The sequence below is a fragment of the Fukomys damarensis genome, unplaced genomic scaffold (assembly GCF_012274545.1).
Source record: "Fukomys damarensis isolate Sample0158 unplaced genomic scaffold, DMR_v1.0_HiC HiC_scaffold_33, whole genome shotgun sequence".
NCBI lineage: Eukaryota > Metazoa > Chordata > Mammalia > Rodentia > Bathyergidae > Fukomys > Fukomys damarensis.
In genome coordinates, this window is record NW_022900945.1 from 49,054,881 (window position 1) to 49,081,819 (window position 26,939).

The 26,939-nt window shown below is 39.2% G+C and overlaps 1 protein-coding gene across 2 annotated transcripts in view; it reads right to left on the bottom strand.

Moving 5' to 3' along the window:
* Wars2 (tryptophanyl tRNA synthetase 2, mitochondrial) overlaps positions 1-26,330 on the bottom strand; it is an 81,990-nt gene extending 55,660 nt beyond the window's left edge. Inside the window, exon 1 of one of the 2 annotated variants that reach the window (XM_010643534.2) lies at positions 26,234-26,330. In XM_010643534.2, coding sequence (XP_010641836.1) covers positions 26,234-26,323 — 90 coding nt within the window. In that variant the 5' untranslated portion in view covers positions 26,324-26,330. Of the gene's footprint in view, positions 1-25,992; positions 26,064-26,233 lie in introns of those variants that run through there. The other variant, XM_010643535.2, reaches the window with a different exon arrangement.
* Positions 26,331-26,939: the final 609 nt, after the last annotated feature.

A 26,939-nucleotide genomic window follows, 5' to 3' on the forward strand; every position in this document is an offset into this window, starting at 1 on the left:
AAGTGAAAAACTGCAATTTACCTTTAAAGACCTAGTTCACAGTTATCACATTGGTGGCATCCTTTCCACATCTCCAAGGCAAGATGACTTAGTCTTCTATAAGCACTCATCACGCTCTGTTCTCCTTCTTTTAGACAACATGGCAAGTTACTTGTTCCACGTGTCTAGTACCTTCAACAGCCAGAGAAATCCTCAAGGACAAGAGTCATGCTTTTATCCCCAACATCAGGGAGTGGAGGTTCAGTACCTATGCATATACGAATGTGGCAGAAATGAACACTCTAAGGTGCAGGAGTCAGCAATCTGCTCTTAAGCTCCATGGTACTCAGGGGCCACAGGGGAGAGGAGGAGGAAAGGAAGACATTTACCCAGAGTAGGAAGGGGAATTTTCAAATGATCCCTCCCAGGCTGCCTATCACCTTTTAGTAAACAATAGTTACAGATGTCAGGACATTTTTCCAAATTCTTTTGTTGTTGTTGTTTTGTTTGTTTTTTGAGACAGGGTCTCACTATGTAGTTGAGACTGACCTGGTCTTGAACTCCTAGTGATCCTCCTGCCTCAGCCTCTGAGTGCTGGGATTATAGCCGTGCGCCACCACGCCCAGCTCCAAATTCTTAATATACTATTTTAATTGACTCTGTAGTTAAATACTCTGTAAAACAATATGTGGTTGTTAACAACATATATATAAATCCGAACCCAGCGCCTTGGCATTGACAGTCTCCCCGAGTCACCCAAGCTGCTCACAAACTTGTAATTCTCCTTCCTGCCTCAGCCTCCAAGAGTGCTGAGATTATAGGCATGTGCCCCTATGCCCTGCAACAACTAATTTCACCACGCTCAGCAACCACTAAATGTATGACCCTTCTATAATGTTACTCTGTTACTCTTACCATGCCAGCAATCCTACCCTAAGGTTCCAAGTAGATTTTACGTGAGTTTCCTGACGCTTAATGTTATCAATGTGCTGTTAAAGAGACATTCACAGGGACACAGAGAGCTCAATGTGTGAATTCAGTCTGAGGTTTTTACCAGCTCTGCCCTGAGGCAGAGTATGTGTGCAATCTGCAGTTTGGTGCCATTTCCTCCTTTCTAGGAGAAAGCCCTGTGTGCACCCTGCCAAGTGCCCAGGAGTGCTCCTAATCCAGTGAGGGCAGAAACAGAGCAGAACACCACGGGATCAGGATGTTTTGAGTTAAATTAAGGGATGGGATTCATGGGAAAACTGAGTGGAAATGTGTGTATGTTTTTTAAATCTGAATCTTTAAAAAGAATAAATTAAGGATCGCAAAATCAGTATCAGATGTTGTACGATGACTTCAACGCAGCAAATAACATCGGAAAACAAAATATTTTGAAATCTAGTTCCTTCTTTGCTCATCTGCCGCTGTTGTGGTTCAAGGGGTCAGGGCTTCCACTGAGACAGTTCCCAACAACCAAGAGCGACGGGGGACATGCTGTGGTCCTACTAGCGTTCTCAGTAGTAGCGAGAAGGAAACTACAAACCCCTCGGGTTCACTGACAGGTAGAGGAGGTGTCTGTTTTGGCATCAGAATTACTTTCGGAATATATGTTCATGGATCTTAAATCCAAAGAAGACCCATACTAAAATTTATGAAGAACAATAAAAAAAGTTCCCAGTAAACAAGTCACATTTTACTAGCTTCATCTTATAAGGACTTCCCTCAGTATAGTGTAGGTGCTGCACACATCATGATTTTTAATTAACCTCTGTGTCTATGGACCTTTGCATCTTGTACAATACAAGCACATGGTCACCAATGAGCTACAACAATGGCCTTTCAATATATAATTTTCTTTTGCTTCTTCTGTTGTTGTTGTTACTGTTTGTCTTTTGCTTTGGTACAGGGGACTGAACTTGGGACCTTGCACTTGAAAGGCAGGCAGTGGAACCACTGAGCTAAATCCCTGGCCCCTCAATATACAATTACTGAATGAAAGCCTAAATGACAGCTTCATCATCATTTCCCCTTTTATTCTCAAAAGCCTTTTTCTAATTCTTTTCTTTTTGTAAGCAGTGTCTGTTCCTGTCTTTGCTCTTCAAGGCCTTTTACTGAAGTACAGGCATTCAATTCAATGCCATTCAAGGTGGAATGTAAGTATTCGCTTACTATAGCTAACATAAGACTTCTCCACACAAGATCCCAGGCTACTCATGGTTCAGTTTTAAAAGGGGAGATCTGAACAATTTCAACGTTACTGGAACATTCTTATGAGGAGGCAAGAGTAGGAAGGTACAGGTTCCTTGGGAGCCATGGAAACCCCAAATATGGGCCTCAGTAGGATATTTCTGAACATGGGCCAGATTCCAGAGCTACAAGCAGCAGAATATGTGCTAGATCTCACCACTCATCCTTTTCACCTAGATCTGCACAGACAAAATACCATTGCCATCCCCTAACCTCAGGAAAGCCAACCCTCATGATTTGGGGCTTATAAAGCAGGTACCAGCTACTTTGTTAAGTTCTATTTCCAGGTAGGCTTTAGTTTAATGTGCAGGTGTGGGTTTAATTTAATGAGCATGTTTAATTTTATCCAAACTTTTGTTAAGGGCAATAGTAGCTTCATTCTATCACAGTAACCTTTTAGTGAGCACACGCTAAATACTAGATCCATCCTTCTTCTTTCCTTCCTTCCTTCCTTCCTCCACCCGTCCATCCATCCATCCAGATATTTATTGAGATTAGCCATGTGTCAAATAATACCTTGCTGGACATCGAGGAAACAATAGTAAATATAAAGTAAAACATGAAATACAATATATATTACAAACAACACAGTTGCTGCCCTTGCTAAGTGTGGTTCAGTGAGGACTGACACATACACAGTTACTTCACTGGCCTGGTTTACTTATAACTACTTTTAAATCTCTAGTTGGTTAAGACCCCAAACCCTCTATTTATCAGGTAATCTCACTTCTTGTTTTACAGATTAATACATACTATCTTTTCTATTTTACACTTCCAAATACAACCATCCTCCTTCTTTGACTTCAGAGAAAAATACCCCTTTAAGATTATTATCTCCCACACTGCTGCAGACTATATCTGAGGTGTCCTTCAGAACATTTCTCTACCATGTTTTTTTCTTTTTCTGCCTCTCATCTTTAATCTCTACCACTTTACTAGGTCTTCAATTCTTCACTACTATGTGGAAAAAGAGAGAGCTATCCCTATCTTGGGTTATTCCTCCCTACTCTATTCTTCCAAATATACCTGTGGGAACCCTACACCTACCACTGACCTTAACTTCACCCTCAATCTATTTTAGGTTCTCTAACTTCTCCAATTTTGTCTCTGTTGGTTCCTGGGTTTTTTTCTTGTTTTTTTTTTTTTTTTTTTTCCTCAATTGGCAACTGACCCAATGTACTTTTCACCTTTTTTTTTTCTTTTTCTAATAGGCAACATTTACAGAAAGGAGAGGTTTCTTTCTTCATTTGTTCTTGCTTCCAGCCTGGGTCAAAAACTTGCTTGCTCATCCAGTTAATACTCTTCAAGGTCTGTGACTAGGCAACAGTGCTCCCACCATGCCTGTAAACTTACCCCAGGGCCAGGCCTGGCTCCCGTCTGCCCTCATTCAGAAAATGGCCCTGGTCTCTTGCGCCCTCTATCTCAGGCAGCTGGTGATACACACATATCCCAACATTTGGGTTCCGGTTAAGGGCAGAGAGCCTTGGTCTTAACCAAGTTTACCATAGCTACCAAATCTACACCTAGTCAGTAATAAAACAGTATTTTACCACTGTCCTCATACATATATCTCCTCTGGAACATCCTTGGGAAGGAGACCTGTCCTTTAAAAGAAAATAGATACACTCCTGAAACTTTAGGCCATACCGTTACCTTCTTTACACCTAATTATTACTTTTTTTTACAAAGCTATAGCTGTGTGTGGTGGTGCATGCCTCTAATCACAGCTACTTGGGAGGCTGAAGCAGAAGGATTGTAAGTTCAAAGACAACCCTGAAAGTTTAGCTAGACTCTCAAAATATAAAAATCAAAAGTTGGGGATGTAGCTCAGTGGCAGAGGACTTGTCTAGCACGTGCTTCTTAAGTTTAATATCCAGTACAGCTCTCCTAATAAAATAGCTTGTTTCTTTTAACAGGCCAAATAATATAGAGCTATATATATATATATTTTTGGTACCAGGGATTGAACTCGGGTCCTTGCGCTTGCGAGGCAGGCGGCGGCACCACTGAGCTAAATCCCTGGCCCCACTGCTTTTTTTATTATATCTAAAGCCATCAATACGAAGTCACTGGAGTGTATCCACCCATACTTTTATCAGAAGTATGAAAAAACATATGTAGCATACATTTTTAAACAAAACTGGGATATTACTCTTACTTGCTTTTACCACCACTGTACAATATGCCACGGATATCCTCCCAGTTCAGTGTATGTAGACATAACACATGCTTTTTAATTAACTAATACCTATAATATTAGGATCCCTTCTCTTCATGCCTATCATCTTAGAATAACTTTTCTACTACTTTGTCTGCCTATGTTATGTTCCTTTTGAGAATCACAGGATATAGGAATGTTAAAAATCATTAGGTTGCACATCAATGCATTTCTGATTTTTGAAAAAATGCTTCAAGAAATTCATAAACTAGCCTAAGAACACTAAATCAGTAGGAGAGATGGTCATTTCATAAATATTTATAGAGTGCCTACTATGTGATCTTAAATTTCAGGAAAAGTCATGCAGAACTCAAGGAAACAAATAAATATGATACTTGCAGAATATGATTAGTGCCATGAAGAAAAAAAAATGAAATTAAGCATATTACAGAAGTGACCACTTTAGACAGGATGTACATGAAAAGTACCCTGGACTATTTGAATTTTACCTAGCGAGGGAAGAAATTTTAAAAAGAGGCCAGGCAAAAATATTACAAAACAAAAGGCAAAAACAGAAACAATAGAAGAAAGACCAGCAATCCACGTGTACAGGGATGAAGGGGCCCAGAGGACAGGAAACAAGGCTGGAAAAGCAGACAGAGAGGCCTTGCAGGTATGGGAAACAGCCAGGTTGGGAAACTGATTCAAGGATCTCAAGTAAGGAGTGCTTTAATCAGATTCCTATCTCAGAAGGATTACTGTGAACTTTCCATGAAGAAAGAATAGAAGGCAGTCAACAAAGGAAGGAGAAAAGTCACTGATGGAGCAGAGATAAGCAGTGACAGTAGTTTATTTATTTGGAATTTGCAAAACTTGGAAGCAGCCACTATGTCCTTCACTAGGTGAGTGGGTAATCTCTGGTACCTCTAGACAAGGCAGTATCACTCTTCACTAAGAAGAAATGAGCTCGGAAGGCACGAAAGACACGGAGAAAACCTACATGCTTATTACTTAGTGAAAGAAACCAACCTTAAATGGGTGTATACTGCATGATTCCAACTATATGACAGTCAGTAAAAGGCAGAAGTATGGAGATGGCAAAAAGCTTAGTGATTTCCAGGTGTTAAGGGATGGATGAACCGGCACAGCACACAGAACTTTTTAGGGCAATGAAGTACTCTGCATGACAACACAATGACGGACACATGTTAGATAGCACACATCTCCAAGAGTGATCCCTAATGTGAACCACAGGCTGTGAGTGGTAATGTGTCAGTACAGATTCATCGCTGTGACAAGTGTATCACCGTGCTGCCAGTAGTCAGTCAGCAGTGGGGAAGAGCGTGCATATGTATGGAACTCTCTGTACTTTCTATTTTGCCGTGCACCTAAAACTTCCCTGAGAAATAACATTTATTTATTGTTAATACTTTATCCCAAAACTCCTAAAATGCCCTATTCCAGTGATAGTTGTTCCTGCACCTCTCTCGGTATGTCCTTCCCACCTTTCCTGGTCAGTCTCCAATAACCTTAGGGTGCCGAATCCAGTGGTGAGTACTTAGCACCTGTATTACTTTATCAGTTGGCCCCATTCCCCAGTCTCCTTCCTAACACATTTTAAAAACAGGTGCTGGTCTCCACCACATGCTCCTGATTTCATGACCTTTCCTGCTGCGCCCTGTCACCTACACTGGCTTCTACCCCGCTTCCCTCATTGACCACCTCTCTATGTTAGAAGGCCTCTAAGTTACCGCCTGAGTTTTCTGCCACAGTTGCCTTCAATGAGCTCATTCTCCGCCTGCAAGATCCAAAGGCCCAAGTAGGTGAATCCAAATACTCGAATCCAAGTCATGTGAACTACTTGCTCATTCTACCTGGGATCAGAGAGAAAATTCTCAGATGCCCTCCTCTGGCTTCCACAGCAGCAGAGCTGGTCTTGCCTCACATCAAAGTTCACCCCAAATGCAAGGAATCCTCTAAAAATAAGGAAGGGGAACAGGCAGGATTTTTTTTTTAAAGGACCTAAGGTAAAAAGTCACTTTTACTTATTTTTTAATTTGCAAGAGTATATGAGGACTGAGCTGAGGTCAAGGAGAAGACGACTGAAGATGTCGCTATCGTGAGAGGGCAGGAATTGTTACAGATATTGGTAAGGCAAAAACCAAACAAAAAGGTGAAATACCTGTACTACCAGATTTTACCTTCCAGTAGGATTCTTACTAATCCTTGATGTTCTTTCATGAAAATGCAAGTTATCTTCAATGATAATAATGAAAGACAACGTGCTTAATACTTGGCTGATGTAAAAATAACTACATCTGTTATGTTAGTTCCCTTTCCGTCATCACTTGGCCCCATGACTTTAGGTCTGTGGCAGCACAGTGCACCATGGCCAGAGCATGTGGCAGAGAAGGTGCCTTCACTTCATGGCCGCAGAGAAGCAAAGAGCACACCTGCTTTAAGGGGATCCCCCAGTGGTGGGACTCCTCCAACAAAACCCCACTTCCTAAAGGTTCCACCATCTCCCCAAATACACGAGCCCTTGGGAAACACTTAAGATCCAAACTATGGCACTCTTTATTCAAAAGCATATCAATAACCAACAGTAAATGTGTATTCTGACTGTGCCAGGCCGTGCTGTTTACCGTACCCACAACAAAGCTACAACACAGACACTCCTGTAATTTGTATTTTATAAATATGGTGGCCAAGGTACCAAGGGAATATTAACAGTGGGAGAAGGGAAGGCCAGGAAGGTGGCTGTAGTAATGACTTGATGTCTTAGCCTTTCTTTTTTTTTTTCACCAGAGTGGGGATCTCGAAGTAGGCAAAAGCAAGACATACAGAAAGGGATAGGCTCAGCTGGACATGGCAGTACACACCTGAAATCCCAGCACTCTGGGAGGCTGAAGCAAGAGAATGACAAGTTGGATGCCAGCCAGAGAAACTCAGTCACTTAGTGAGACCATGTCTCAAAATTTAAAAAGAAGAAAAAGGGGCTACCAATGCAGCTCAGAGCAAAACGGACTGGGATTCGATCCCCAGTATGAAAAAAGCAGAAAAAGTAGTGGCCAAATCAAAAGTACTTTTTGTCAGTATCAGGAGATCTAAAGGCAGACAAGAACAAGAACAAGAAGACTGAGATTAAAGTCCCTTAATGATGAGAAGTACAGAGTGGTGACAGAACCAGTTTGAAGTAGAAAAGATAGTAACTTTGGACTCACCAAGGAACATAAGCAAGGTACAAAACTCTTTTAATGGCCAGGGAAGAATTCACCAAGAGCATCCTCAACTTCTTAGATAAGGTTTGGAGAATTGGGAGTTACTCTAGTATTTAGGATGCAGCTTGAGGACGATGCTTTTCTACAGGAAAATTATGTTTACGGGTAGTGTTTGGCAAGTCTACCTGTTATCCAATCTTGGTTGAAGAGACAACGTGACAATTACCCACAGTTTTGCCTGCTTCAGAAGCTAAAAACTCATGTTTAAATACATCCTGCAAAGATCCAAACCAAAGCCTGCTGTATCAGAGCTTAGAGTTAGATGGCCTCCAGCTACCTTAAAATGTAGCCATATGCTCCCTGATATTACAGGTCCTATTATGCAAGTCTCCACCCGAATCCCAGAGGAGACTAGAGGACATGCCACCACTGTTTCTTCCTATCCACATTTTAAAGCAACATAAAAAAAAAAATCTAGCCACAATTGGCTCCAGTTGGTGTGAATAATGAGACGTAGTTGTCAGATTCCTGGAAAGTTGCCAGCATGGTCATTAGCTGGCCAGATACTAGGCTCACTTATAAAAAGGACTATGAATGCTATTTTACATGAGGTCTATCTCATGGAGGTTTTAAATTAGGGACTTGGGTGTGGAATGAAACAATCTATGAATTAGAATCATTCTTGCAGTAAGTCTTATCTGTAAGAAAGGGGATAGATGGAGATAAGATGGATTTTGAAAATCAAGTTTTGCCCAATTAAAATACAGTCCTTTTTTGAAGTCTGTGATACAAGAATCCTAGCTTTGACAAGTTGGCAGTAATCCTTGTGATCTATTTTACTGGGATATATATTGTCACTGTAGAAAATAAAATACACTACGAACTGGAGAGCAGACCCTGCCTGTGATCATTAGACAGACTGGACCAAGTGCCTGAAGCCTTTGATGCCCTGACATATTATTTTCTGGATGGTGTCCAGCAACCCAGTGCAGAATAGTTCTTTCTCTACTGTATCCAGATGGCAAATGGAAGAGATCAAACTCAACATTTTCAGGGCTAACCTTAATGGATATGAAAGGCTGGCTCCTCTACCAGCTTTTTAGGGATCTAAAGTGCAGGGGGGAAAAAAGAAAAAGAAAAAAAAAGGCCTTGAACAAAGAGATAAATAATTGGCTCCCCTCTCCACCCTTCAAAACAAAACCATGGATGTGGTAATCTGATTTAAGTCCATCTTCTGGCTGAAAAAGACAGCCAAATATCAGATCAGTTCTAATCACTGACATTCTCATGATACTTTCTGTGAAGTTCAGATGGTGTTACTCTTAATATTCTGAAAAGCTCTTTTCATTCCCATCAGGCAAATGTTTTCACTCTTCCTCTGTTTCCTTCAAAATTTTAACCAAATATATGTATGTATGTAGGGGTGTAGGGGTGTGTGTGTGTGTGTGTGTGTGTTTGTCCGTGCCATGTGCATTCTTAAATGTTTAGGTTATAATTAGGTTACAATAAGATTATCACACTCCCACTAGAGGCTGAATTTCAGAATTGGCTTAGCATAAGTCTTAGCCATTTGGGCTGAGTGGTAGAGGAGGTAGCAATGATGAAGGCCCAAAATGTGAAAGCAAGGAATGCACTTACCTTCTGTGAGTTATTTCATAAAACAAAAATAGGTCAACTTAAAGTAGGGGCACTTAACTGAAGTTTGTGCAAATTGAGTGCAAACTGTGAAGCTGTATACAAAATTTTGAGAAAGTATGTACACATTTTATAAAGTAGCAGACCCACGTTTAAGTCAAAGGAAACAGTAACACACACAAACACACTAACCAATGCATAAGAGCTCTAAGATCAAGACTTAGAAATGAAATTAGGTACACTGCACTCAGGATTTAGCTCAGTGGTTCCACTGCCTGCCTCGCAAGTGCAGGGACTCGAATTTGATCGCCAGTACCAAAAAAAAAAAAAAAAAAAAAAAAAAAAAAAAAAAAAAAAAAAAAAAGAAAGAAAGAAATTAGGTACATTAATAAACCTAAAGATCGAATATCTTCTCTTGAGGGGTAGAAGATCAGAAAAGGCAGATCTACTGGGAAAACCCTGTACTGTAAAGAACATTGTCCAAGGACAATGGGTTTGCACACAGGACAGCAATGTTGTCCAAGGAACAGGAATGTCTCTGCTGCAGAGGGACCTCTGAGTTATCACAGCCAGTGTGGTGAACAGTGAACTCCCTTGAGAGCAATTTCATACTTTCAGGCTATATGTTATGGTTGATATCTAGATGTCTCCTTAAAGCCTCAAGCTCACATAGGTGAGTCTTTTGGGAGGTGACTGGATTGTGGCACAGTGGATTAGTTCACTGAGGAGTTTGTAGCTAACTGTGATGTTGACTGGTAAAAGCCTGGTTGAAGAAGGCGGGTAGCCGGGGGTGTGGCCTGGACCGGTAGGCTCCTTCCCTCCTCCCTCAATCTCTCTTTGCTTTCTGTCTGCCATGCCATAAGCAGGTCTCCTCTCCATGTCCCTCTGCCATGCTGTCCTGCCTTGGAGCCAGACAGCCATGGACTGAAATCTCTACAAACCGTGAGGCAAAACAAACCTTTCCTCCTTTAAGTTGTAGGTATCGCGTACTGCGTCTTGGCGATAACAGTAACTGAGACACTATCTTATTAATAATTTGCCTTCCCAGGGAAATTTGAACCCACGTAGAGACTATGTTATTCATAGCTGGTATTCATGATGACTCTATCTTCATAAATAATAATGTCATTTGTGTGGTATGTGTACATAAGCATGTGCGTGTGTGTGTGTGTGTGTGTGTGTGCAGGTACTAATCTATAAGACACTTGTCTAACGTAAGCTTTCAGGGTGTCACCTTCTATGTTTTCTTCTACCTATTTGGTTACTACTCTCTTGCCTAGTTCTTATCACCCTATATTATTATGCTTGGAGGCTCAGTACTTGGCCCTTTTCTTTCTAAACATGTTATTTTGACGATTACAGCCAGTCTCACAGAGTGAAGCACAGTCTTATCCTGAGGACTCACACATGTATACCTCCATCTAGCATACTTCTCTCTTGAGTTTTGGTCTCGTATATCTAGCTGCCTCCCTAATACCTCCACTTAAATATTCACTAAGTATCTAAACTCAACATATCTAAAAACAACTCCTAGCCTGGCACAGTGGTGACCATCTGTAATTCCAGCTTTGGGAGGCTGGGGCAGCAGGATCATAAATTCAAGTCCTGGGGCTGGGAATTTTAGCCCAGTGGCACTGAACCTGCCTTACAAGTGCAAGATCCTGAGTTTGATCCCTGGTACCAAATAGAATAAAATAAATTAAATTATATTAAATAAATTTAAGTCCTGCCTGGGAACTCTGAGACCTATGTCAAAATTTAAAATAGGGGCTGGGGATTTAGCCCAGTGGTGCCCCTGCTTGCCTCACAAGCGCAAGGTCCTGAGTTCAATCCCCGGTACCAAAAACAAATTTATTTTTAAATAAATAAAAAGGTCTGGGACATAGTTCAGTGGCACAGCACTCATGGATTTGGCCCCCATTACCACACACATACACATACACACCCCAAAACAAACCTCTTGATCTTCTCCCCCAAAGTTCTTTCCCTGTTACAGTCTTTACCATCTCAGAAAGTACAAATTCTAGTTGCTCTGGACAGAAAACTTGGAATTGTACATGGAGTCTTCTCTTTCATCCTACATTTAAATTGCCAAAAAACCTTGGTGACTCTATCTCTCTTAAAATAAATATCCAGAATGTGATTGTTCCTCGTTAAATCATCTTCACACCCGTCCTACTCCAAGTCACCATCGCCTTTTACTGGGATCTCTCTCCTATTGGCCTTGAATTTGGTCTTCCTGCCTCTACTTTCACTCCTCTACATTCTGTTTTTATCACAACAGCCAGAGGGAGGCTTTAAAACCTTCATCACATTTGTCATTGTTCCACATAAATGGACTTCCTAACTCAATCCTGGTGAAGGTCAAAGACTTTACAATTGCTTTTAAGACTCTATACTCAACCTCCCCATTTCCGCAATCCACTTAGCCATCTGACTTCAAGTCCTACTACCATAATGGGCAGCATAATGGAAAAACAACCAAAGGTTAGGACTCTGGATCTCCACTCTTTTTAGCTGTGTGCATTTTGTTGCTTTTTCTGACAAGTTACTTAACATCTGCTTTACAGATCCTTATTTGAACTATCTTATCAGGTTGTAGGTATGTTAATATTTGCAAAATGTTGAGAAAAGTACCCAAAACATAGTAAGTGCTATGCAGTTGGTTCTCTGTATCTGCAGCTTCCTTGAGTTGAAAATATTTTTTAAACTGTGTCTGTATTTGCCATCATTCACTAAATAGTGTAATAATCATTTACATGACATTGACATTGTACTAGATATCATAAGTAATCTGGAGACGGTTTATAGTATACAAGAGGATGTATGTAAGTTATACGTAAACACTGTGTCATTTTATAAAAGGGACTTGAGCATCTGTAGACTTTGGTATCTGCAGGAAATCCTATGACCAATTCTCAGAGGACACCAAGGGACAACTGTATAGCGTTTGTTAAATAAAGAACATACTTTCCTTCAGGCATAGTGGCCTCCTTCCTGGTTCCAACGTTAGGTACGTCCTACCTCACAGCTTTTCTCTTCTTCTCTCCTCTTGCTTATGTATGTTCTCCTCCCATCTATCTGCCATGTACACGCCCTCACCACCTGCAGGTCTGGCAGCAAAAGTTACCTTCTTGGAGGCTTTTGCTGGCATCTGCTTTAAATCGGGAATATCCTTCTATAGTTCCCATCTCCAGTCATCACTTAATTTTGTCTCCATATCACTATCATGCAACATACAATTATATATATGTGTGTGTATGCATACATACACACACACACACACACACATATATAAATCACTTAGTTTTTGTCTTTCTCTACTAGTGAAATCTACATTTCTTGCCTTTGTTCGCTGGTCTGGTGCTAACATCTATGGTACGTAGTAAATGTCCAATAAATAACTGATGAACAAATAAGGACATACAAAATATTCATGATTCTATGAATTCCCTGAAATAGAGATGAGCACAGAATTCACCAGGTAATGTATCAAAATAATATTCTAATGAATAGGGGCTTTTAATAGTTTAGGAAATATTGGGTACAAATTACCCAAAATATTTACATGACTACATGAATAATAGTCAATGTTTACACATATGCAAACCTTTATTGCTATATTCCCACCTCTTGGCTGTTCTCTGAAATTCATTAAAGGTTTAGGAACCTGATTCTCTTTCTACTCCAATTTCCCTTATCTAAGACAGTTCAATTACCAGGTACATGACCCATCTACTATATTAGCATTCAAAACATTTACTGATTTCAATTTCAACTACTCACTCCCCTGTCATACCCCTGACCCTTATCATCACACAGAATTACTCCATTTTTGACAAGACAAATGCCAATATTCTACTCAGTATACAACCTTCTACTTTTCAATGCATTCATACTTTTATTCCCATTATATCTATTTGTTAAGCTCACTTAGAAATCAGAGCCTCTGATTTTCCCTAATGCAACACTCCCTATCAGTCCCTCCCTCATCTTCTCCACCCAGCCTGGCTCCGCAGTCTATCTCTTGGACCCTGCTTTCACAAGCAACCTCAGCTTCCCCTTCCATGATGTCTCAAGAGCCAAGCAAAGATTAATCCTGGACTAAAGTTAGAGTGCTCTTGGGAAAACTGGGTGTCTGTTTGTGGAAGATTGAAGCAGGACCCATATCTCTCACCATGTACTAAACTACAATCTAAACATTGCACCTGCTGAAAGAAAATATAGGCCACACACTTGATGTCATAAGGGTGGGAAGGGATTTTTTTTAATATACAGAACTCCAATTGCAAGAGAAATAATAACAAGAATCAACAAATGCAATTACATCAAATTAAGAAGCTTCTGCATAGCAAAGGAAGCAATTAGCAGCATGAAGAATCAACCTACAGACTGGGAAAAAAATATCTGCCAGACACTCTTCACATAGAGAACTAACATCTGAAATATATAAAGAACTCAAAAAAATTAGACCACTTAAAATAAAAGACCCATTCAAGAAATGGGCAAGTGAAAAGAACAGAAACTACTCAGAAGAGGTACAAATGGCCAACAAATATATGAAAAATCTTCAACATCTCTGGGCATTAGAGAAATACAAATTAAAACAACACTAAGATTCTATCTTACACATGAAAGAATGTCAGTTATCAAAAAAAGTCAAAGATCAAACAAACAACAACAACAACAACAACAACAACAAAAGTTTTAAAGCCAGGGATTTAGCTCAGTGGTGCCTCCGTCTGCCTTGCAAACACAAGAACCTGAGTTCAATCCCCAATACCAAAACAAACAAACAAACACACCAAAAACAAAAACAAAAACAAACCCACAAAACCAAAAATAAAAAAATCAAAGAACAAATGCTAGTGTGGTTGTGGTGAAAAAGGACCCTCCTACATTATTGGTGGGAATGCAAACTAGTACAACCAGTGTGGAAAGAGTAGAAAGATGTCAAAGAACTAAAATTTGAAATTCCATGCGACCCTACTCCCCTTCTAGGAATCTTCACCAGAGAGCTAAGGATATCATACTACAGCGACACATGCATATCAATGTTTATATCATCATAGTTCATAATAGCTAAATCCCGGAATCAGATGGTATACCTATCAATAGACGAACTGAAAAAGAAAATGTGATACTATAATTAGTGGAATAGTACTTGGCCATAAAGAAGGATAAATCTGAGACATCTGTAGGACAATAGACGCACTGGGAGAATAGGCTGTTAAGTGAAATAAACCAGTCACACAAGCTTACATATCACTTGGTATCTCTTATTTGCATAAGGCAATGTACAAATAGAATAATAAAGGATAGATAGAAGGAAACAAGGGGAGAGACCTCTTGCAAATGAGAAGAGGCGTGGGAGCACAAGAGGAAAAGGGAAGCAGAAGTAAGTAGAATTAAGAGATGCCAAGCACAGGAACCTATTAACCTCAGTGAATGTAAACATAATGCTATAAACACGAGATAGAGGCTACGCCATGCTGTTCACCTTGAGGCCATGCTTGTGTTGAAGCAGTTTTGTCTCAAATACCAACCTAGCATGGAATTAATGATGGGATTTGCTTTCGGGCACTAGAAGGATTCTTCCACCCAGCTTAACTGTTATTAAGCAACCTGCCCCTTGATGTTATAGGTTAAATAGCACTGTGTGCTCCCCACTCATCTTTCCAGTTTGCTGTCCCCCCGCTATGGTTGCACCCATGTGAAATAAAGTTCCGCTGGGTTCTAGAGTGGAAAAAAAGTAAACATGAGCTAATAATAATAACAACAAGAATGAAAATGAGGCAAAGGTATTTACAGGCAGAGGGAGGGAGGTGGGTGCGAAGAGGAAAAGATCCAAAAAAAGAAACAAGTTGTATGTACCCACTCCCCAAGATGAATGTAAACATCATGTACTGTAAACATGTTCTAATAAAAGAAAGGCAAAAGATAGAGCTCCTTCTATCATAAATGCCTTACTTGCTTGCTGAGCAGTGTTGGCAAAAAAATCTGCAAACAATGAAAATTCTGCTTAAAATTTTCATTTTCTAGTTTCTAATTCAGTTAGGCTCATTGCTGATCAGGCCCTTTTAAAAATTATTACATGTAATGTGCTTGATACTGGACTAGAGTCCTACAAATACTAACTCATTTAATCTCCACAGTAACCTTGCAAGGTAAATACTACTGTCTTCATTTCACTGATGAAAAAACCAAGTACATCAAAGGCTAACTGAACTAGGGCACACTGATAAGGAGCAGCGGAGCTCTACCAGCTCCATATCCGGGCAGTCAGGCTTCAGGACTCAGCCTTTGAACTCTAGGCTCTTCCTCCTCCCACACATGAAGACAACAATGAAGAACAGGGAGGCTCCCTGACTTGTCCAAGACCTCCAACTTTCACTCTCCAATTATCAAAGGAAAGAACTTGGATTTGAATGTGGACTGACTTTAGAGCCCATACATTTACCCACTAACCTACACCCTCTCCACAGGACTCAAGCCCTCAGAAAATATACTGGCCAACAGGGTTTGGAGCCTCTCCACTTCCTGTGCCATGGCTACGGCAGTAAACTTCTCTAGCTCACATCCCTCTCTGTTCCTCCTCCCAGTCTCAGAGGCGATCTCTCTCAGTGTTTAAAACATTTGCCTCTGGAATGCATTTCTTCTGCTTTTTTTTTCCTTTGTCTTCAGACTCTCCATCTTTACCGGCTTTTATAGTCATGCTTGTTTCTTCCATCCTAAAAGACCCAATCTTCAAAACATTTGCTTGCTAAGCCCCTTCTTTAAAGTTCCCTTTACCCCTTTGACACTTACTCCTCTATCTGTTCAGAAGGACAGTCCTCACTGTGGCACCTCTTGTCTCACTGTCCTTACTTTATTAACTCTTCTACAGCTACCATGCTCATATCATTAGTGACACACCGACTGTAAACTCCAGTCAGTAACTTTTAGTCTTCATCTCACCATAACACTATCCTGCTATTCATTCTAGTGGCATTCTTAGCTCTATAATAGTTCTTCTCCTACTTCCTCTCCCTTTTGGATTCTTCAGCGCTGACTTCTCTCCCAGGTTTTGAACTGAGAAAGGTTTAAAAGACTATATTTTAAACAGAATTGTTTTCTTGCATTACATGACTTTTGGATGATCTCCCTGGAGAAGACACATGTTTAAATGCTATTCAGCAGAGAATGACCCCTCATGGCTTTGTTGTTTCTTTTTGGGGATCCTTTCTTCTCTCTCCATTCCTTCTAACGTGTTGTCAGATGGATGCTGATCCTATATCCACTTGGTTATCTAAAGGTGGACATATGACTATCAGGAAGACAGGTACCATAGAAACCTGACCAAAAAGCCTGAAGGTTAGACTGGAAAAAATACAACTAGAGGGTAAGCGGTGTCTCTACTTGAGTCATAGATAGGTTAAAATATTCAAAATCAAAATTGAGGACATATGGCCTGCTGAAAAATTTCTGTTCCAGGTTAGAATGCGAAAAAGTGTGTTAGATGTTATGTAGATGCTGAAACATTGGAAATTCCAAGATGTTTTAAAGATTTATGGGAACAACTAGTACTGGAGTTTACAAAATGCCTGGCCCTGAAATTTACAAATTAAACTAGACAATGCTTGTGCCCTCCAAAGTTCATATGTTAAAACCTAATTCCCAATGTGATAGCTGTTGGATCATACAGTGGGGCCTTTGGAAAATAATGAGGTAGTAGGTAGGGAACCCTCTTGAATGAGATTAGTGCCCTTACAAAGGAGACCCCAGACAGTAGTTCTCTTGTCTTTTCTACTATAGGCGATTACAGCTAGAAGGCAACCATCTGTGAAGTAGGAAGGAGCCCTACCCCAGACATGGAGTTTGCAAGCATCTTAATCTCAGACTTCGAGCCTCCAGAACTGTGAAAAATAAATACCTATTATTCAAGTTACTCAGTCCATGGTTTTGTTTTTTGTACAGGGATTGAACTCAGGACCTTGTGCTTATGAGGCAGGCATGGTGCCACTGAGCTAAATCCCTGGCCCCATGGCAAGATACAGATCTATCTGAAGATGTTACACCCAATCCCTTTCTCTCTAACAGGCATGCTATTCCATGATAGTTCTGTGATTATGCTAGAGTGATTTAAAGTTTCATTAAACATGTAAGTAACAAAACTAGTAAGCAAATATCACAAGAAAATTTTCCTGACCAACTACCAAAATTCACTCTAAAAGAAGAAAATATAAATTCTTTGCAATATTCTGGTCATGTAGATAATAATAAAATCTGTCTGCATCACATTACTTTACTCAAGGTGGGAGGAAAAGTGAAATTACACAAGACTGGAAGCTAATATATGGCCTTGCTATCTAGATCACAGAACAGCACAGTGGGACTTGAGAGTGTTTTCTATGAGTACACAGAGCATATCAACACTTAAAGAGTGAAGATATTACATATGGCTTGACAAGTCACTTTAAAGGAACTTGAAATGGATAACTGAACAAAAAAGAGAAATGTCAACATAACAAATTGTTTTTAAAGCTTTGAATGTAATAGTAAAAAATACAATATCCATTATTGTATAGGTAATATGGCATATTTATGAAACTAGACAGCTTCTTGAGGCAAAACGACATTCAGAATAAAATCTTTTCCTAATCCAAGTATGGCTACACTTTTCTATACACAGAGGAAACATTTTAGTATCATGTAAACCCCAACATAATTAGTGGAGACTGTGACAAATAATAGTGTTAGGGCTGGATTAGACAAAAAAGTTTGTTATTGTGATAATCTGGAAATACATAGTTGGGTAAATTACCAAAGTAGAATTGGTAATATCTTTCAATCACTCATGAACTCTAGATACTTTGTAAAATAATGAGATATTAACTCTAGTAAGCACTGACCATCTTTTATAATTAAGTATATCAAAATATACACAAAAATGTACGAATTATATTCAACATTATGCTTAAGGTCAACGTCATGCATTTTCTCACGTGTTACCACATTAACTGGGTCTTTCCCTGAATTCATTCACTCCTTAAATACTGAATGACATTTTCTAAGATAAGAATTATTGGTAAAGATTTAAGTAATAATTCACTTCTCCCCCATATAGTGATCATGGCTAGGGTTTAACAGGAGAATGGTCCCTGTCTTTCTTGACCACTAGTTTCCTCTGGGAACATAGTGTCAGGTGAGTGATCCCTGTGTGTCAAGACACACTGGCCCATTCCTTGCTAGAGTGTTCAAAAGGAAAGAAATTTTAAAAAGAGCATATGCTCTTCCATCTATTTTGAAGCAGATGCCTATAAACAGGATACAAAGAAAGTTGTATTTATTTCTATAAGAAAGAAACAACATCCTATAAAATTTCAAAATGGGAGCAATTGCCTCCAGCTTCACAAAAATTTTTTTCTGGAAAATTTAGATCAGTTTTGTTATTTGTTTTAAACCATTTCATGGAGGTATAATTGATATGCAAAAGCTGTACATATGTTTGTTTTGAAAGAGTAAGAGGCATACAAAAAAGATGAGGATGGAAAGAAAGGTCTGCAAAAACAGATAAAAGCATTGAGCAAGTAAAACGAGCCATGTGCATGCCTGAATCCCAGCACTCAAGAGGCTGAGGCAGCAAGATGGCCATGAGTTCGAGGCCACCATGAACTACACAGTGAGACCCTGTCTCTCACACACACACGGTAAACTGAACAGCACTGTGCAAATTTAAAATTTCATAAAATACAAAGCCAACGATACATGCAAGACAGCAATCACTAGAGATGCTTTAACCTTTAATACCCTATTGGTGCCTCTACCTTTGTAGTACATAATTACTTCCAACTCAAGAGGTCTCTTTACCGACAATTTTTTGAACTGCCTGCTGAGGCAACTCTTTCCTTTGGAAGACAGAAATCCAAATCAGGGATTTGAGCGAACCTCTATATTCCTGCACTATTACATTCTCCTCCTTCCAAATAGGAGTCCAGAGTGACACAGGTAGTACAGAGTGGTGCTGAGTGACTATAGTGTAAATGGTCTGTATGGTTTCTGTTCATGGGGATAAATGAAAAAAGATAATGAGGATCTTTTCTGATGTAATAATCAACTGTGTTTAGGGTGTTAATTTTAAAGCTTCATCCACATTCTAATCAATGCACTGACTGGTCATAACTCACTGTAATACCCTATAATTAGTGAACCACTGACCTCATTAATAACTCTTTAAATGAGAATCCTTTAGAATAAAAATCTTCCTTATTTCTTGCAGAAAGGGCCCACGGCACTAATTACTTTCATCTCCCCCACCTTCCCACTTCGTACTTCTGCTACATCTTGAGAAAAGCACTCAAACCACAAATTTTAACTAGATCTCAGAGAGTGGCCCCTAGCCATCCATCAACTTTAGCACTCACCATGTCCCACCTTACAGCAGGGTACTGTCCAGGTTGACCTTCAGCAAAAGACTGTATAAATAAAACTCCCTACATGCACCCTAGGACTCATGTGTTAAATATAAACTTCTGTTTTATCCATGGTAATTTTTACAGCAGTAGCCAAATACTGTAGAGACACTGAGATAAAGTTATAGACAGATTTGCCCTTTCTCATAATTCCATCTAGGCAAACAAGATCATAAGAACAGCGCGCGCACACACACACACACACACACACAAAAGGATGATTTACAATTTCTATTCTGTATGTCACCATGGCAAGATATACAAGTGGCTGTCAAGGAACAGATTTAAAATTAGCAAAGCAGTTACTGGAAAAATAACACATGTAATTTTTTCAAAATTTACCACTGTTTTATTATAGTAAGCACACAGAGTTTGAAATCAGGCTACCTGGATTTACATTTTGGCTTTGACACTTTTTAGCTCTATGACCTTCCCAGCATCCTCCTCTATAAAACGGGGCTAATAGCAGTACCTTCCTCATTGAATTATAGGATTTTCATGAACATAAGGCATATTAAGTGCTTAAAATCGTGCTTGGCACAGGATAAGCATACCAGAAATGTTTGCTATTATCATACCACTCATTATTATCATGTTTAGTAACAAGTGAAATTATCACAGTTCTATCAGACTAGGGTCCAAAACTGAATTAAACACTGAACTAATTTTAACAACAAAGGATAATACTTGGTGAACTAAAACACGAAAGAATACTGACATTTACTTATTTAGATGACTCTTCAATATTACAGAATAGGTAAAGAGAGAGAACACACTGAAAGTGTAGTCACTGAGTAAAATACTTAAATGACCAAATAGCGAGGCAGTAGCAATAGCAATGACCTTTACTCAAGGTTAAAGAGAAGATGTAAAATATTTTGGAAAGTACAAAGTGCTGCATTAGAGATAGGGTATTATTAATGAAGAAAATAATTTCACTTGAAAACTTTTATGAGGTTTGTTATTTTGTTTGTAAATCCAAATACCTTGCCAAAAATCTAAAACTATCATTTCAAGAAAGTGGGAGAGGAAGCAATATGACCAGGATTACCTCCTCAGCATAGCTGTCAACACTGTAATGAGACCATAGTCAGAACGAGAGGACAGGTGCGTGAAGGAGGGAAAGCCATCTCTGAATGCTAGGTGATGCCCTGACAGACAGCAAGGGGTGGAGAAGTGGAAGCTGTGAGAATATCCACGGTTTGGAAATCAAGTTGAACTGCCTCTGCTTTTTAGGAGGCAGAGGAACAGTTAAAAAAAAGAAAAAAAGTGGCGCACGCCTGTCATCCCTGCACTCGGGAGACTGAGGCAGGAGGATCGCTGTGAGCTCGAGACCAGCCTGGGCTACATAGTGAATTCCAGGTCAGTCTCAACTACATAGTAAGACTCTGTCTCAAAAAACAAAACAAAACAAAGCGAAACAAAGGCAGTTCCATAGCCAACCGGAAGTTATTTCAATTGGGAAGTGGAGAAAAAAGGAAGACTGTGTGTCAAATAAAACAAGAGCCATATATGAATTTCAATAAATGATTAGAGGACAACTAGTACTCAGGTAATGGGGCACCGCAGCAACCTAGATATGACTTGGCTTTGCTCAGTAAGCAAGGAGATTAAGAAAAGTCTTATCCCTCGATTGGCAATAATGGATGCCATACTACTTAGAAATTACACAGAGAGAAAAATTGTAAATTCCTGAGTAGAATTAAGTCAAACTATACTCCCTCTGTCATCTCTGTGCCAATAATAATGTTTCTGCAGCCAGTGGCTCACACTGTGCCAACGCAGCTGCTATCCTAAATTTTTTCTAGTAGAAATTCAGGAGGAAGACAGTCCTCACGCCTCATCTTGAGAAGGAAAACTTCCAAATCCTAGCAGCAGTGGTCAAATAGAAGCAGGAACAGAACTGCAGTGGGTAATCTTTGTGAAGCGGTTAGCAGCCAGGGCAGAGAGGCTTAGCATGAGTCACCTGTCTGCACCAAGACCAGCATATTTACATAGAAATAAGCTGTGGAAAAATAAAGAGGAAAAGAAAAAAAAAAACTGTGTGCTATTATTTCATGTACTCATATAGCCCAACATACAAGAAAATATTATAGTCATAAAACATATGCATATCAATGTAAATATTCCCAAACCACTCATTTATAGGACAATGCCTTAAAAATAATCTACTCTTCACATGTGATCCTCAACAAACTCACTTCGATGTATAAGAAGGCTCCCCCTTTTTTTTTTTTTTAAAGAAAGCCAATTTTTAAAAAATTACATTTTGAGAAATACAAGGCTGTGTGGGACTAAGGAAACTGAAGTGTTTTTCAAACATCTTAAGAAATACAAGATCTATCTCAGGAAGGTCTTGGTTTGTGTGTGGTAGGGGGAAAGCAAAAGCGAGACTCAAACAAGCAGGGCCATAGATAATTCTATTTTTTTTTTTTTTTTTTTTTTTTTTTTTTTTTTTTTTTGTCTTTTGAGACAGGGTCTCACTATGTAGTTGAGCCTGACCTGAAACTCACTATGTAGTACAGTCTGGTCTCAAACTCACAGCAATCCTCCTGCCTCAGCCTCCCAAGTGTTGGGATGACAGGCGTGCACTACCACGCCTGGCTAATTCTGTACTTCTTAAACCAAAACTATACTTCTATCTGCTTTATCTGACAGGTATTCACGCAAGAGATAACTACTGATCAACAAGGAAAAGCACAACCAAAGCAGGGTTTGAATCCTGGAGCTCTTTACTAGCTCTATGATTTAGGAAAATGACCTAATCTCTCTGAATCTTAGTTTGCCCTTTTATAAAAGCAGTAGAATAAATAAATTTTAAAAAAGGTACTACTAACTGCTTGAAGGGTGTGTTATGAATATCTCTTCTGTGTATTCTTGCCAAAATCTATAACCTTGGTCTAATCATGAGAACTCACTGGAAAAACCCAAGGTTAGAGACATTTCATAAAATAACTGACCAGTATTCTTCACAAGTACCAAGGTCATGAAAAAATGAAAAATTGTCATAGATTGGAAATCCATGACAAACAAATGTGATGTGGAATCCTGGAATGGATCCTCAACCAGAAAAGTGATCAGTGGAAAAACTGGTGAAATTTGAATTAGGCCTGTAACTAAATAGTACTGTATTAATATTAATTATTTTGCTTTGATAATTGTATAATGATTATTAAAGACACAGTTTGGTGATGGGTATATAGGAATTCCCTGCATGAATGCTGCAAATTTGTAAGTCTGAAATTATTTTTTAAAAATTATAAAAAGTCCTCTCATGAGGACTAAATACAAGATCAGAAATCTATTACAGTGTCTATTTTCTTGGTAAACATTTTTCCTTCAACTAGTGGCTACACTTAGCAATTGTTAACAGCAGAAATAGCATGTTAATATCGACCACACATAGCTGAGGATGGCTAACAATGAAGCATGTTGTTGAGGAGCATTAAACTGCGGACATTTCATATTTCACCTAAACTATAAATAAGCTTACAGAAATCCATTAAGCATCAATATTTCACTCTCTGTACAATACAATCATGAATTAATGCCTAAAGAAGCATGAATTCTATGCTTGGCCAATGCTGACAGGCTTAAATTTACCAAATGCCATCAGCATTTAAACATAACATGTCAGGTTTTCAGTCCTGACTCTGTGATTACTCTCATCTTGTTCGATTTCAACAGTTTTCTGTCAAGCAACACCTGGAAAAATAAGCCTTTCTCATATAAATTGTTGACATCTTACAATGGGTATTGTGTGATATGCAATATATATGGCTTCTTTCTTATATATACATATATATGGGTTATATGTGTGTATATATATGGGTTATATATAGATACGCAGGGATATATATATATATATATATATATATATATATATATGCATACATTTACTCAGGTTCTTGGTCTCATAACTGTACATCAAATGTAAAGTTAGCTTCTCACATACTAGACAAGTGAGCTACATCCCCAGTCCTTTTCTCCCTATTTTGAACTTGAGTTTACATCTAGCTTTGAAGAGCAAAAGCTTGTATAATTAAAATTATCAATGCTAAGCTTTACACCCAAGAAACTGTTGAAGAGATATTCCCCCCAAACATGAAAACAACTTAAAAACCTCATTCCTCCTATTAATCACAGTTCCTTACAAACAACTGCTGTGGCTTATTCAGGTTTGCTTCCTATTTCAAGAGATAAGTGCATAGCCAAAACCAGTAACAAAGGACTTGGATATTTCTTGATTTTTGATAAAATCATCCATGTCATAAATACACTTACTTCTATTATACTTTGGCAAAATATTTCTTTGTTTTTCTACAAAGGCTATGAGATATCATAAAAATGTCTAATGCATCTGGTTTAAGAATCCAATTCTTCCTTCACATATTTCTGCATCTGTTCACAAAATCCCTTTGACTTCAAAGGAAGCTTTTCAAGAGAAAAAGAAGATACACACAGGAAAAGTACCCATAAATTTTTAGTAGTCCTTTTCTAAGGCCATTTTAATAACAGCACTGTAGGACAAGCATCTCTCTCAGAAACCTAAAATACATGAAGAATACTAATGACTACAGGTTTGTATGGAGATTTATGTTCTCAAATATTTTCTTGGTTGTAAAAGTGATACACCTTCAATTTAGAACATGTGAAACACAATGCTTAAAGAAAACTTAAATTACTTTTAATCTGCTCTTTAGGGAGACCAAAGCACAACAAAAAAGTTAAGAATGATTATTTCCTTCTAGTCTACTTTTGTGTACATATTAATATTTATATATAAATATAAAATTGTACCCATACTACAAATACAAATTTATCTTTTCTCAGTCTTTCAAAACATCACTCTTTATGATTAAAAGGATATGTCGTTTTACATTTCACAAAAAATACTGTCACATTTAATTCTAATTTATTCAAAGCTAAATTAGAGGACTGGAAATACTACTCTCTTCTGTACATATCGAGGCAATCTAGTTTAACAGGTGACTGATTTTAAGAATAGTCTTATTCAAAAATGCCACTGAAACAACAGAAGAGGTTTCAGTTTTCTTTCTTTATTATTTGTAATGATTTAGTGCCTTTAACTTCCCTGGGTAATTGGTTGTGGTCTCTAGTTTGTTTTTTCTTTTTCTTTTATTCTTTAGTTTTCAATAAAGGTAGTATATGACTTAGTCATCTTGGTACCGGTGGTATACACTTCAAAATGCTATACCTTGTTATAAATAATTAATTCCGGTTCCAAAGAACCAAGCCCACAAACTTTAAGAAGAGTAGCTGATGATTTAAATAGGAATCAATTCTAACCTAGCACTGCCTCCTAAAATAATACATGAATAGGTGTTTGCTTACAATAAGCTTTCCAGTATATTTCCTTCATCTTTAAAAGGCTCACATTCATGAAGAAAATAAAAGTACAGAAAATTAAGTAATTTATGGGATTGTTAGAAACATAAGTTGAATTTAAATCTTAGTTTTCATTTATTTCTCACTGGATTTATTTTGCCCTCACATTGTGGGAGCCATGGATTTTCCAAAGCTTGAAAATACCTTAACACGTCAAGTAGTCTAACTTTTCCTACATCCCATTTGTAAGGAACATCAGCCTGGAGAGATTATGACTTACCATGTAACACAACTAGTTAAGTGGCAAAGCCCAGGACCTACGTTTTCAAACTTCCAGTCTAGTGCTCTTTCCAATACACCAGTTACAATATAGCATCCTCACGTTACACCTACACATTAACGAAAATGTGTATGTATTTGTCAGGAAATTGCCTAATAATCAGTTTCAAATTTCCCTTTATTTCTCAGAGTAAATATATTTACATATGTTAACATATATTGGTAGACAGCGTAGGTCAAATCGCTTACTACTGAGTTTGCACTTGGAAGACGTTTAGTAGTGAAGCCTGAACAAGTGAAAAGTTACCCTCCACTTTTTTGTTTTGTGGAATTCCAAACACGGCTCGCATGAAGGCCGTGTCATGCCCTCAGCAGGACAAGAAAAATGGTAACAACATGACGCACTGGGTAGCTTGCTGTCATTCTTTCACAAAACCTGCTACACAGAATACGCCTAAATAGGAGGAAAGGGCTTGGAAGGTGTACCACGTTGCCAGAGGTAGAGCGTCAGGCTGCGTTAACCTAACCTCTCAATTCTAAAATGCCGTCTCTAATTTCTCCAGACCCCTGGCTTGCTGTTAGGAAAATCAGAATAAGAGTAATAATGGAAGCACGAAAAGAGCAGTCCCAGAACTACAGGCTCCCTGGGCTCTTAAAACTTTATATCAAGATTGGCTTCTCACGTTACCCGGCAACAGCCCCGCTAGCGACCACGTGGTCCGGCGGCTGCGCGCTCCTTCCACAAGGGGTGCCTTACGTCATCACGTATCTTCGCAACGTCTCCACGCTCCTAGCGGGAGGGCTATGGACCGTGAGAGACAGGTCGGTACTCTTCCTAGGAATCAGGAAAAGGTTAATGGAAGGACGAAAGGGGGGCTGAGAAGAGGTTCAGGAAATAAGTCGGTGGAAAAAAAGTCGTGTTAGGTTACCTGGGGAGGGGAAGCAACTTCGGGTCCTTTGTGAAGTGCCCGGATGACGTTCCGGCTCCCACGCGCTTTCCTCATTGCGCACAGCGCCATCTTGAGAAGGGCGTGGCTGGCGTGTGCTGGATGACGTCACTGAGAGCCAGTCCTGGTCTCGCTGCTCCTTTCGCGCACTGTGCATGCGCATGTTCTCCCTGGACGGCAAAGTTTCGGGTGCGGTTTGGGAAGACGTGGATCTGGGCGTTAGTGTTTTCCTCGTTTTTGTGCCGTCTTCTTTGAAGGAGAATCTCCGTTGCGGGTATGAATAGTGGCGCCTAAGAGAGGGCATAAAGTCAAATAGGTTGTCTGTCTGATGCTAGCCATCTAGAGGCAGCTTTTCAGAATTTTCGCTCGGAATGAAGCTCCCTGTTTTCCCAGCCACATAGTGAGTGGTTTTTTGAAATCTTGTCTAGTACAGAGCCATGAATGAGACACCGAATGAAGGTATAAAGAACATGTATGAATCTTACCTTCGAGAACTGCACAGCCTGGAAGGTAGCAGATAAATAAATGACCCACTGATGAGGTGTTACAGACACAAGTACCAATTTTGGGAAGGATAGGTAGTTAGGACTGAAGTGCTTCATCCTGGACCAGGAAGGATTCAGAGAGAATAAGATGATGCGTAGTGGGAGAAATTGGTTAAAATTATGAGCAACCTTAATGGAGTTCT